General features: G+C 35.2%; 1 protein-coding gene across 1 annotated transcript; it reads left to right on the top strand.

Moving 5' to 3' along the window:
- Positions 1–729: 729 nt before the first annotated feature.
- Positions 730–12,282, top strand: UTS2B (urotensin 2B; the record flags this gene model as incomplete). Its single annotated transcript, XM_082655270.1, has 5 exons — positions 730–829; positions 4,897–4,995; positions 6,188–6,225; positions 7,696–7,789; positions 12,257–12,282. 5 exons carry the CDS (start codon positions 730–732, stop codon positions 12,280–12,282), a joined length of 357 nt encoding a protein of 118 aa, XP_082511396.1.
- Positions 12,283–12,762: the final 480 nt, after the last annotated feature.

Below are 12,762 nucleotides of genomic sequence, written 5' to 3'. Positions count from 1 at the left end.
ATTGTTGCATCTTCGAAGCCATAAAATTGGAACTACAGATATACTGAAAGACTTTGACTTAAAAAGAAAACTAACACAATTAAAGCAAGTATTAGAGAGAGTAATCGATGGGACATTTGCCAACTTTGAATTAATTAGATTCAGCCTTAATTTTTAAAAGTGCTGCTTGCAGCAAAATGAAACCATCCTTCTCCAACAGAGTGAGATGTTAATGTACCCATTATGATTCATTTCAAATTTGAGCTCTTCCCAGCTCAAATCTATTTGGTTGGTTAAAAATGAAGTGGTGCTTGCAAATAACATTACTATCCGGAAGACCACATTTGGCTCTAAATTAGCCAAATGAAGGGCATTGTTCCCATTTCATTTTTATGAAAAGCTAACCCACAGGTCTCTAGTCCCAGTCTTTGCTTTATGCTATGCATGTGTTTGAGTGCGTGTGCATGCATAGGAATGCATGCTTTTAGTGAAATGGGCAAGTATGAGATATATTGATTCGGTTCTTCTTGTCATTGACTGAGTAGCAAACCTGTCACTTCTCCAAGTAAGTGAATCATGTTGACAGGGTGCACTACATTTTATAAGCTTTTTTTCTCTTTGTCCAGATCATTTGTAGTAGAAGCACATTTGCCACCTTTTAAACGTGGTCTCTGAAGCATTCCAGAGCCATTAAAATATTCGTCTTGACCTGGATAGTCAGTTTTTCTGCTAGCACAGAAGATTTTTAACATGAACAAGATCCTCTCAACCACTCTTTGTTTCGGACTCTTAACTTTATCTGTAATGTTCTTTTTAGAATCTGTGCATGGGCTGCCATATTTTATCCAAGGTATGTACATATGAATCTAAAATCCTACAGGTGGGTAAATAATCCTTATCTTCCTGTTTGCATTGCTTTGATTTTTCTACCACTATAGCAATAATGTTTTAAACATCAATATGATTTAACCAAACAGCCCTTCAGTAGTTGCTGTTTTAAATTACATGTAATCTGTGATGCTGTTCTTCTCAAGTAAATTAATTTCAACTGACACTGTACTAAATTAATTTCAACTACATTCTTTTTTTCTAATCCAGGGGCATCTGTTTCTTATTTCTATTCCATGACCAAAGATGGGAATGTGTAAATAGTGATAGTGCTATGCATATTTCAAAAATACATCTTGAGGAAAGAAAAATGAGATTTTCATCCAATGAGATTATTAATAAGTTACTTTTGAAAGGAGAGTGGTTTCTAGTAGAACACATCAAGAAAGAAACCTGTGTGTGAAGAGATTTGGGGAGAGTAATGCATGGGGAAATTTACATAGTACTTTCAGGAGGACGATGCTAACAGCCACATTACGCATGGACTGTATCAGATTTCTAACATACTTAGGGTACTTATATTAAATGAAATAGTTTAATTTATGATGTCTACAAACATATGCCACGATAAAGTTAGAGAAAATAATTTTCTGCTCTTGTAATATGGTAACTTGATCTTTCTTTAAAATTTTCAGTGCATTCTGTAGTAGAAATAGCTTTTAATCTGGGAATCAGTGGAGCTAGATTAAATGCTGATTTATTAGGCAAACAACTTAACCTCATTGAAACTTTTATATATTTCTTTACATTTTAAAGATAGTAACTTAAAAATATTGCTCTTTAATATCTCTTCCAGTTTGAAACTCTGAGGTGATCTATCATCTAACTGATCTCCTTGTCAGGAAGAGGGAGATAGCCTTTTACTTTTGTCTTACTTGGGGGAACCAAGACAGAATGTAATAAATTTTGTTTACATGACACTGGGTTGAGAAAAGGGATTAAGTTTCCCCTTTCAGATCTAATTCAACTTTACTAGACCATTTTGCTTCAAATGTGTTTTAAAAGTCAATGAAAATTAGAGCAGTTCTTTTGACAGTGGAAATAAAATTGCATGCAGAAACCCTTATTATTTGTTTATAGGGATTTTCCCTTTGAAAAACAAATACAAGCCTGAGACCTAAATACAAGCCTGGGAATGAAAGATTCTGGATTTTATCCATGACGCTCACATTTTGTCTTTGGCCAGTCAAAATCATTGTACGTGGTAGGACTTCATTGTTTTTCCTGTGAAATAATGGGATTTTCAGTGTTCTTAACACAGTGTATATGTGTGAGGAGGGAAATATCTGGCCATTCATAAAGGACTTTGCAAAATTAGGATGTTAGTGTTAACTGTAACTTCTGATATCATGTGTATATGAAATACAGTAAAATCCAACTCAAACATTTTGCTAGGTTATAATTAGATAACAACTCTGATCCCAGAATAGCACATATTGATATGTATATTTCATTGGCAACATACAGGAAAGATTTCTTTCTGGGACCCCCTTTGACCTCAGTTTCATTATATATAAATGGAGAAGATTAGTTATTGGGAAGATTATTTTCTAATCTAAATTGTCGATGATTAGAGTGAGCTTCTCTCCATGTACACATTTTTCAAAGCAACTAAGTGTTTGACTCACTTTAGTCTTTGAACACATTGTTCTCAAATAAGCATTTGTCTGCTGACAGAACACCAAGGGGTCGCCATCCTCTGTGTTAGACGTCATGCAAGACCAATGGCACAATCTGTCAGCTTTTATTTGCTTGGGGCCATATGAAAGCCTGCCTCAGTGGATAAGCTTGAAACTGGACAAACTGTCTACCACAAAAGGTGGAGGAGTGAATATTGTGACCAGAAAGGCTACGGCAATTTAATTTTTTTGGTATATTATCATTTGAGGGGTTTCCAGGTTTCTTTCTGGTAAAGTTTCTTGTCTATATCCCTTAAAAATCTTCACATTCAAATGACAAGCAGGAGACAACTGTCTTTTAAGCTTCAGTATCTCAAGTAGTAATCAATCAGTTTTTTCCTGGGTATTTGCAAAAGTAATCACTCTCTCATGTCTGAGCAACTTTGCCATCATTTGTGCTAAAGGGGTATCTGCACTTGGGTATTTTTTTATTCAAACATCTCCTTTATCAACACTAACTTTTAGTTCAAAGAAAGATGAAAAGTACATTCATTTTTTTTTCTTTTAAAGCTGTATGTGTTTTAATACTAAAAATAAAAACAAGAAATAAGACTTATTTGCTATTTTTCTTAGGCAATATCTTACTTAACTTTAGAAATAAAAAAAATTTAATTTCTTGAAAAAACTTTTTCCTCAGAGATTCCTACAAAAGGTGGTTTTCTTAAAAGTTAGTGACAAGAATTTTTGAGGACAGTCTTCAGGTGTAATTACTAGAAACCAAACTGGTAAAGAATGGTAAATACATTAATTGTCTTTTTAAAAAATGTTCCACTTAAATATGCAGAGAAGTGGGCTGTAAATTAAGCAAACAAAAGCTTCAGATCATCACTTTTCTAGTTACCTTCCTCCTAGTCTTATAAATTCCCTAAACTGAAGGCAATGAATCTGTTTCTTTATCACAGTTCTCTTTCTGAAACAAATAATCATTATCACCTGGCTACACAATGTTCCTTATTTTTTTCAATTAAAGCATTTTAAAGATTGTAATTTAACATTTTAGTGAACAGCTATAATAAAAAATTGCTACACTATTGCATGGTCATGTCTTTCTCTTAAACTAAATTATCTCCGAGGGTCCTTGTTTAATTGATGTTAAGCAAAAATTCCATTGCTAGTCTATTATTTTAACTACTCAAAGAAAAAAATAACCTAGAATTTCACAAATACTTTCTATGTCTGTGAAGTAATGGAAATTGAGGAACTTTGAAATTGAGGAAATTGAGCAACAATAAGTGTTTTTGGTCAATGCAGAAAATTTTGACGCTGCCACCTACCCCAAGTCATTTATTTTCTTTCTCAGCAAAGCTTTCATTCCTTTAATTAGCCACTTAGTTTCTTGAGTTCATTAGTTGACATTTTGTAGACACAGGGAAAGAGAAACAATTTAAAGGAAGAATCTAGCTAAATTATGAGCCATTCTCTAACTGAAACCACAATATTCCCACTCCTAAATTTTAAACTCACTAATCTACCTTTTGTCCACACAATATCAATTATTATGAGGAGATACAGGAAGAATGATCCTATAGAAATTGTACCATAAAGGTTTGATTTTTTAGGCCACCTCACAAAGTTCATTTTGTTTATAACACACTAATTATTATTTTGTTTGCATTAAAATCTTGTTGACTCTTCATTTTTTTATAGCTTGAATAAAGTCTATTGTCCTGACTTCTACTCCAGAATTAAAGTATTTATGAAAATTTGGGTGATTTTTCTGTTTTTAGAGTGCTGAGATAGCTGGGCATCTGACCAATGAGTAGGCTGGGAGGTAAATGGGCAAAGATGGAAAGATATCAATATGGAAAAAGTAGGCACTGTCTTACCTCTTCCACAGGGTTGCCTTGGATGATTCAAAGGCAATTCCCAGAACACAAAAAGGCTCATATTTTAATGTGTATCAAATAAAATCTCAAAATCAAATGTTATTTTTTCTTTTAAAAACAACTTTTAATTCGTATTTTTATGTTAAACACAATAGTAGAAAATTTTAAAAAAACGCAGATGAAAAAACAGAAAGTAAAATTTACCTGCAATTCTACTAACCCAGAAATAATTACAGGTAAAATTTAGTCTGTAACCTTCCAGGTATATTCTCTATCTCTGCCTCCCTCTCTCTGTCACAATCTCTCTTTGAGTGTTCACGTACATTCAACGATTGTTAAAACAGCCCATCTTTTGGGATTACACACCTCTCTCTATACACATTTTATTGGTGAGTATACACATTGTTAGTGCATATAGTGATTGATAGTGATTATAGTTACCTGTAAAACATATTTAATCAGAAACATGTTCAGTGACACAGACTGAAAATCGAGGTTTCACTACATTGAGGTAATTATTACAGGAAGTGAAGTGTTTCCAGATAAAGGAGATACAGATCGCGAAGAACTATTGCTGGCTCTACTGAATAAAAATTTTGATCTCCAAAGACCTTCCAACACTGGTGAGTTAAGAATAAAGTCAAACTTTATTTATTCCATCTTCTGACCTGTTCTTTCTACATGTTAATTTATATTAAATAAAATAATAATTACTAATTTTAATGCTGCATTGAAGGCTTAAATGTCTTTCTTATCTCGTATTCACGCTAAAAGCAATGGCATTATTAAAAAATATTAAAATTTTATTTTGTTCAGTTTGAGAGTCCTAATGAGATCAGTAACTATCTAGTTACTCAATAGTTATCTTTAGTCGTATTTTCCTCTCACCTAAGCAATTCCCACTGGTACAGTTAATATTATTTTTTACTAAATGCTTCAAGAGTATCACTAAATGTTTCAAAACAGGTTTCCACTAGAAATTTCACAAGTTAACTGTGGTTTTGTGGCAGTTAAGTTAGCACTTTTTTCGCAATCAAATTCTTTCAATTTGGGAAATGGTTGGAGTAGAAACCATTGGGTAATTTAGGCTATACCAACTGAGATTTTTTTTTCTTTGAAGAACAGGAGAATATGATTTACAATTATGCATCAGACTGGTCTCCAAGAAATGACAAATATTGTCAGAAACTTAGCAAGTCTAACCTGAGAGACAGTGTGACAATATGATAATGTGGTACCCTCTCAGAAAACATCTGTTCTTATAAAAAAATTGTCTATTCATGGGACAGTGTACCAGTTAAAACAATACCTTAATAAATACTTTAAAAATACAGGATTTTAAAATTAATAAGATATTTTCATTGAAGAAAATGAACACAATTATTAAAAAAAAAAAAAGCTATACTCAAAATGTAAAACCCAGAGGGAGTTGATATTAACATTTCTGGAAATTTCCTTCTTGATGGAACTATATAGATAAGACTTGTGTTCTGCTTTTTTTACTTAATATCATTTCATGAGAATTTCCCCATGTCAGTAAACTAGCTTATTTCTAAATACTAGTCCTTGTTAGAACTATGGTTTATTTAAAAAAACTCTGTGCTTATTGATAGAAATTAGGTATTTGCTCATTACATTACTGATTATATTTCAATATTACAGGCATTGAAAAAATGCTTGGACCTTTATATTAGGGACAGGTAGGTGATCTCAAATCATACAAAAAAGACCTTTGTCTTCCTTGAATGTATGACCTGAAATGAATTAAATATTACTTGCAATGTACATTTTTCATATGATAAATGTGTCTTGCAGATATAGAGCTGGCTAACAAATTGGAAGAACTTAACCAGGTGAGAATGTGAAATACTTAAAATTTCAATTTTAATAATAACCAAAAGACACTTTCTTTTGACATAATAGTTGTTACAATTATTAATACTCTATTATAAAACCTTATTCCTCCTAGAGGAAGAGTGAAGTAATTCGCTAGGGAAAAAATAATCAAATTCTACTAAAAAATAAAGAGAACAGAACAGAGCCATAACTGAAGTGATCATGGGATAAAATGTCTAGAAATCTGGATTCTAGACCCAGCTATCCAATTACCTATGAGACCATGGAAGAATTAAAATTCTCTGGACCTAAATCTCCTCATCTGTAAAATAGGAGGCTATAACTAGATTGGTGGTTTTCAAAAGTTATTATTATTTTTTAAAGTGGAAATTTTTTTTTCCAAACAAAATTGTATGTGGTCTCAGTAAATGAAATATACAAAAGTGGAGGGCTTCCCTGGTGGCGCAGTGGTTGAGAGTTCGCCTGCCGATGCAGGGGACACGGGTGCGTGCCCCGGTCCGGGAAGATCCCACATGCCGCGGAGCGGCTGGGCCCGTGAGCCATGGCTGCTGAGCCTGCGCGTCCGGGGCCTGTGCTCCGCAACGGGAGAGGCCACAACAGTGAGAGGCCCGCGTACCGCAAAAAAAAAAAAGTGGAGCTGCTCTGTTTGAAACAACTAGTTTGGTGAGGGAGGGGCCCAAAGTGCTGCTTTCTTGACCTGCATTTGGCTTCAGTACAGAAAGCCCCTTAGCAACCTTATCTCCTGACTCCTTGCTATGAAGAAAATTGGAAAATCATTGGATTAGATGATTTCTTAACTCTCTCAAACACAACTGCATGCAAATCCACTATTATACAAACTGTATGGCTGTTTGTGAGAGAGAATTATGCCCCATCAATTCTTAGTATCTAGGACACAGACGCGTGCAGTAGCTCAGGCTGAGTTCTATTTTGATAGAGTTAGGTCTTTAGGGTTTAGGCAATCAGCGAGCTTGCAAAAAATTAACATGGCTTACACTCTGGGTGGAAACCCTAGGGCATCAAAATACTTCTCACTTACTGCTAGAAGGGACAAATATTTCAGGAAATCCAAACATTCACATAACTCTTCGGAACTCCTTGAAAAGGACTGGTTATTATAGGTGACTTAATATCAAGACCAGCTACACAGGTTGTGTTTACAGGCTCCCCATTAATGAACACTCAGACTTGACTTCCTTCACCATAAGCCTGTTTGTTCCTGATCACCTGTTAAGTCATGGACCTTTCCCAGCCAGTTTCTAAATGCAAGTTTCGTTTTATTTTTCTATTTAATTCTTTTTGTTTATTTTCATTTTTTACTTTTATTTCCTTTTATGTTCCTTTGTCTCCTTCCTTTCTTCCATCTTTCCTTCTCCCTTTCTTTGTCTATCTTTCTTCTTCTTCAATAGAAAAAAAAACATTGCTGTTATTAAAGATTAATACTTTTCATACTTGATTTTTAACAGCTGGAAAAACTGAAAGAGCAGCTCATGGAGGCAAAGGATGCTGAGATGTCTTATGCTATAGGTGGTCTATCTTCTTCCCATCCTAATAAGCGAGGTAAGTTTGGTGGTAGAAAAGAGTTGAAATAGAGATTTGCTGGACCTTTCCATAGTTAGTATAGCTTAGGCTGTGATGTGTTACCAATTATAATCTAAATCTCAGAGACCTAATATAATAAAATCCAATCATAAAGTTCAATGTACATAGTACAACCTTCTTCTATTTTGTGGCTATATCATCTAGATTATTGCTGTAGCTTGACTACCTCCAAGATTACCAAGACACAGGAAAGGATAGAGGATGCATCCCAGCTCTCAACTGCCTCAGTTCAGAGCTCAGTTTTGTGACATGCAGCACTTCTACTGAAGTCCATTGCCTAGAATTAATCACTTGGGCTGCCACCAAAATATTGGCAAGACAGACTAATAAATGTTAGAAAGCACGTACAGTACTTGGAGAGTACTGCCTCAACCACAGTCAATCCTTTGATCTTTTCTTAACCACAAAGGCTATATTCAACCGTCTCCCATTAGAGACAACTCCAAACTCCTTTCACTGCTGCACCCAGAACAAAGAATAAGCCCTCCAGGAGATACTAATCTGTGTCAAATACAATGTGGCTCCTCTTCATTCACAGACCTATCAGCTAAAAGGACAAAATTCAATAATTGGCAGAGGAACAGGGACTGGATTATCACAATCAATAATCTTATTCACAAAGGAAAAGAACAAGAGGCACACAACATCAAGAATGCTGGCCTCCAGCAATTCTGAAATCTCACTGGGCAAATATTATAAAAGTTTCTTGATTAGGTTTCTTGATTAGGACCTGCTAGTGTGTAGGTGGAGTGCTTTTTCCACTGTGTTATTTCCCCTGGCTTCACCCTTTCTGAGGTTTTTGCTTTTTTGGCTTTTTCATTTTCATCCCTGGACACATCATATGGGCTCCTTGGGGAATATTCCCTTCTTGAGGATTGCACAGTTTTCTCAGGTCTCCTCCTACTCTCACAAAGTTGGAGGCCCAAGGTTTATTTGGTCTTAAAGTGTCAAAGACATTTTTTATTCTAGGGTTTATGGTTTCTTTGCCAATGGTGTTCTTGTAACAATTTAGAAAGCTTCTCAGCTATTTCCTACACACAATCTTTTTAAAACAATTTTAACTCCTTTGCATTCTTATCCCCAACTGAGTTGCCTTGAAGACATCTGGAACATACCTTGAAGGCTATACATATAATCTGATTTGTGCCCTGAGCCCCTTATTCCAATTGATATTTACCTGGCGTCACTCACTTAGAGTCATTTTAAATCCCATTTTATAGTTTTGGGATCCAGAAACAGCTCTTGCAATATTTCAAGATCTTGTATTTCTGAACTCTTTTTATTTATTTGCAAAGACACCATTTTCTTCTTAAGCTCACTATTTCTTGCAGTACCTGTCTAAGTGTATCCAACAGCAACCTAAAAATACTGCCAATATTCTGTTTCCCTAGTTTTTCTTCTAGAAATTCAAGAAGAACACAATCTGAACCTGAACTGTTGCAGACGTCAGTTTTACCACATACTATGCTACTTTGTAAAATGGTTCTTCGTGTTTCCAGCCTATGATATCAATTTCCTTGTCTGCCATTAATCAGCTGCTGAGACTGTGTCGTAACTTAGGTTCTTCTTAGAGTACCACCCTCCTTCAAGTTTTCAAAGTGTACTTTGGGACAAATTAGGCAAAGCACATCAAGAAAATAACCTTACAATCTCAGTGGTGTAACTTGGTTTAAGATTTATTTTGTATTTACATGAAGCCTTAGGTACCTTGGTTATTTTCCTTCACTTTGTGCCTGCACCGTGTGTCATTGTAGCAGGATAGGAAAAACATGGAGGTAAATGCACCCTTACCTACCAAAATTAGGCACATGATCTCAAGCTAACTTAGCGGGGTTGGGGAAGCCCCTGGAGAATGTGGAGAAATGCAAGGAACAGTTGGAGAATCTTACCTCTACCATAGATATTTTGAGCTTGTTATGACATGTATAACAAAATCTTCCCAGTAATGATTTAAGTAAACCACTGAGTATATAAATTTGAGTTTAGGGAAGTAACTCAGATTGGAGATCTAAATTTGACAGTTATCTGCATATCAATATTGCTTGGTATTGTGATGAGACTGTCTAGGGAATCACTCTAGACAGATATAAAACAGAAGACATCCAAGGCCAAGTCCCAGGCCACACCAAGGTTAGAGACTGGGCAGATGAGAGAGAATTAGCAAAGGAGGCTGAGAAGGAGCAGCTACCGAGGAAAAAGGCAACAAAGAAAAAGATGCCTCGGAAGTCAGATAAAAAACTGTTTCCAGGAAGACATAGTTCAGCTGTTCTAATGCTATAATAGGTCCAGTAAAATGAGAACTGAGATTTTCCATCTGAATAGCAATGGGAAGGGTTTTAATGGTTTTGACAAGAATTATCTGGTGGACTTATGGTTAAAGAGAATATGACCAAACAACAGGAATGACTAACAACAGACAACATTTTTGAGAAATTTTTTCTAAAGGGTAGTAAAAATTGGGATATTAGAGTAGCTTGAGGGGGTCAAGGAAGCTTTATGTTTGTTTGTTTTTAAGCAAGGAAATATTAAAACATATGTGTATGTAGTAGGAACAAAGTAAATATTTATGGTGATAAACATATGAATTAGACGCCCAGGTTAGGTGACAAAAACAACCCACATCATATCTGAAGTGTGGTGTTTATTGGCATAACTAGAAACAGTCCACCATAAATAGCAATGTATGATGGTAAAATGGACTCAGAGATTCAGCTTAAAGCAAGAGTATCTTACACTTACTGTGAATTATTGTAATTTGTTTAATTATTTAATATATAGTTGACCGACCGCTGCTAAATTCTTCCATTCGTTAAAAATATAACTGTCCAACACCTAGCATCATGCTAAAAATGGGGATTACAAGACTTAACCAGATAGACATCAAGAGACACCAGAATGCTGGCTAGGGTTTTCCTTCACATAAATGATAAATAAGCATTGAGGAGTTGGCTCTACTGGGGATACCATTCATGAAAGTTCCCTTCAACTGGTCCAGAAAATTTCCAAACTATGTTCCAGTGCATACTTAATTGAGCCGCTCTTGTGGTATAAATCTAGGATATGTGTAGATTTCTTTTTCCTTCCAGACTGAGATATTCAAAGATATCCAGAGGGCAGAAAGGGACTTTCCAAAATACTATAAAAAGAAGATTGGATTAGCAGGCCAAGTTCTTCCGTTTACTGTCTGAAAATAAACTTCTGCTTGCATAGGATTTGAATGTGGTTTTGTTTAAAGAAAACGCTGGCTCTTTTGGGAATGAAGAGTAGACTCTGAGTGCTATCATAACACTCTATGTGTTTGCACTGATGAGCGCTAGGTTCACAGTTTACAGAATGAGTGGAGGTAGGGAGAGAAACCTAGGCAGGAAGATAGATTTTTTTTTTTTTTTTTTTTTGCGATACGCGTGCCCCTCACTGTTGTGGCCTCTCCCGTTGCGGAGCACAGGCTCCGGACGCGCAGGCCCAGCGGCCATGGCTCACGGGCCCAGCCGCTCTGCGGCATGTGGGATCCTCCCGGACCGGGGCACGAACCCGTGTCCCCTGCATTGGCAGGCAGACCCCCAACCACTGTGCCACCAGGGAAGCCCGAGAGACTTTTATCATTTATGGCAAAGAGTGTCTTTACTGAGTTTTTCAACTCATTTTTATTGTGCATCCTATTAATCAATAGTGAATTGAAGACCCATCTCCCCAAGGTCTTCATTTTATAAACTATTTAGATTGAAGGAAATTAGAGAAATTTGTAATTAATTAGATGAAGCTAACGTAAGTTGGACAATTGATTGGGAACAGCCCACAGAAGATTTAAAATGACTCATTCATTCATTTGAAGATTAAAATGCTGTTCAAATTGGTTTGATTTTTCTGAAACATCCCTTTATGATCAGAATGTGAAGACTCAATGTGATGATCAAATTATTTAAATATCATTTGGTGGTCTGCAAAGTAAACTTTAAATTTTCTTCCTTCTTTTTTCTCCAGTAAATAGAAGCATATTTATCACTGATTTTACTTATGTGACTTCCCCTTTGGGACTTAACTTACCCCAACTCTTAAATAGAAGGGTGTGTCTTACTGTAGTCTCTGAACTGCGTTATATGCATTATAATGTGGAACAGTGCTGTCCAATAGAACTTTCTTTGATGATGTGACCATTCTCTAATTTGCACTGCCCATTACGGTAGTTACAGGCCACTATGCATTACTGAGCACTTGCAAGTTGGCTAGTGTGATAGAGAAGCTGAATTTTCACATTTGATTTAATTTTAATTAATTTAAAGATCCACATGAGGCTAATAACTACCATTTGAACATTCGTTTTAGAAAACTTTCTCTCATACTCAGGTGTACATAAACTATTTTATTCAAATGTACCATTTTATCAAAAATCTTCCTAATAAAGATTTTGCTTTGTTTATTTTTTAGCTTGCTTTTGGAAATACTGTGTCTAAAGTTTTTCCTCTGGATGCCAAAAAAGATAAGAACATTAGACAAAATTATATATCTACTCACTTTACTGCTTAAAGATTGTAGCTATTTCAAGCATAAAGAAACGGTGGCAGAATTTATTATTAAATAATATTACAGCATATTACATGCTTAAAACTTATGTTGTGAATAATGATGACAAATCAGTTGCACTTTTGAATGGCATGGGACGATCAGAATGGCTTTGTAGACCTGAAGTTGGGAGTGCTGTTATCTATTGTATGCTTTTCATAAATTCATTGTCTACATATAGTTTTGTCCAGAGATGACTAGGCTGTTGAGCTATCAATTAAAATATTTTAGACAGTGTCTTTGAAAATTAAATTATATTGTCCCAATTTATATGAGAAATTATATTTTATTAAATTTATTTAAAATATTTTAGAAAATGTCTTGGAAAATTAAATTATATTGTCTCAATTTATAGAAAATGTGCATCATTG

Source organism: Grampus griseus (genome assembly GCF_964374135.1).
Source record: "Grampus griseus genome assembly, chromosome: 5".
NCBI lineage: Eukaryota > Metazoa > Chordata > Mammalia > Artiodactyla > Delphinidae > Grampus > Grampus griseus.
This window is presented reverse-complemented; position numbering and strand designations above follow the sequence as displayed.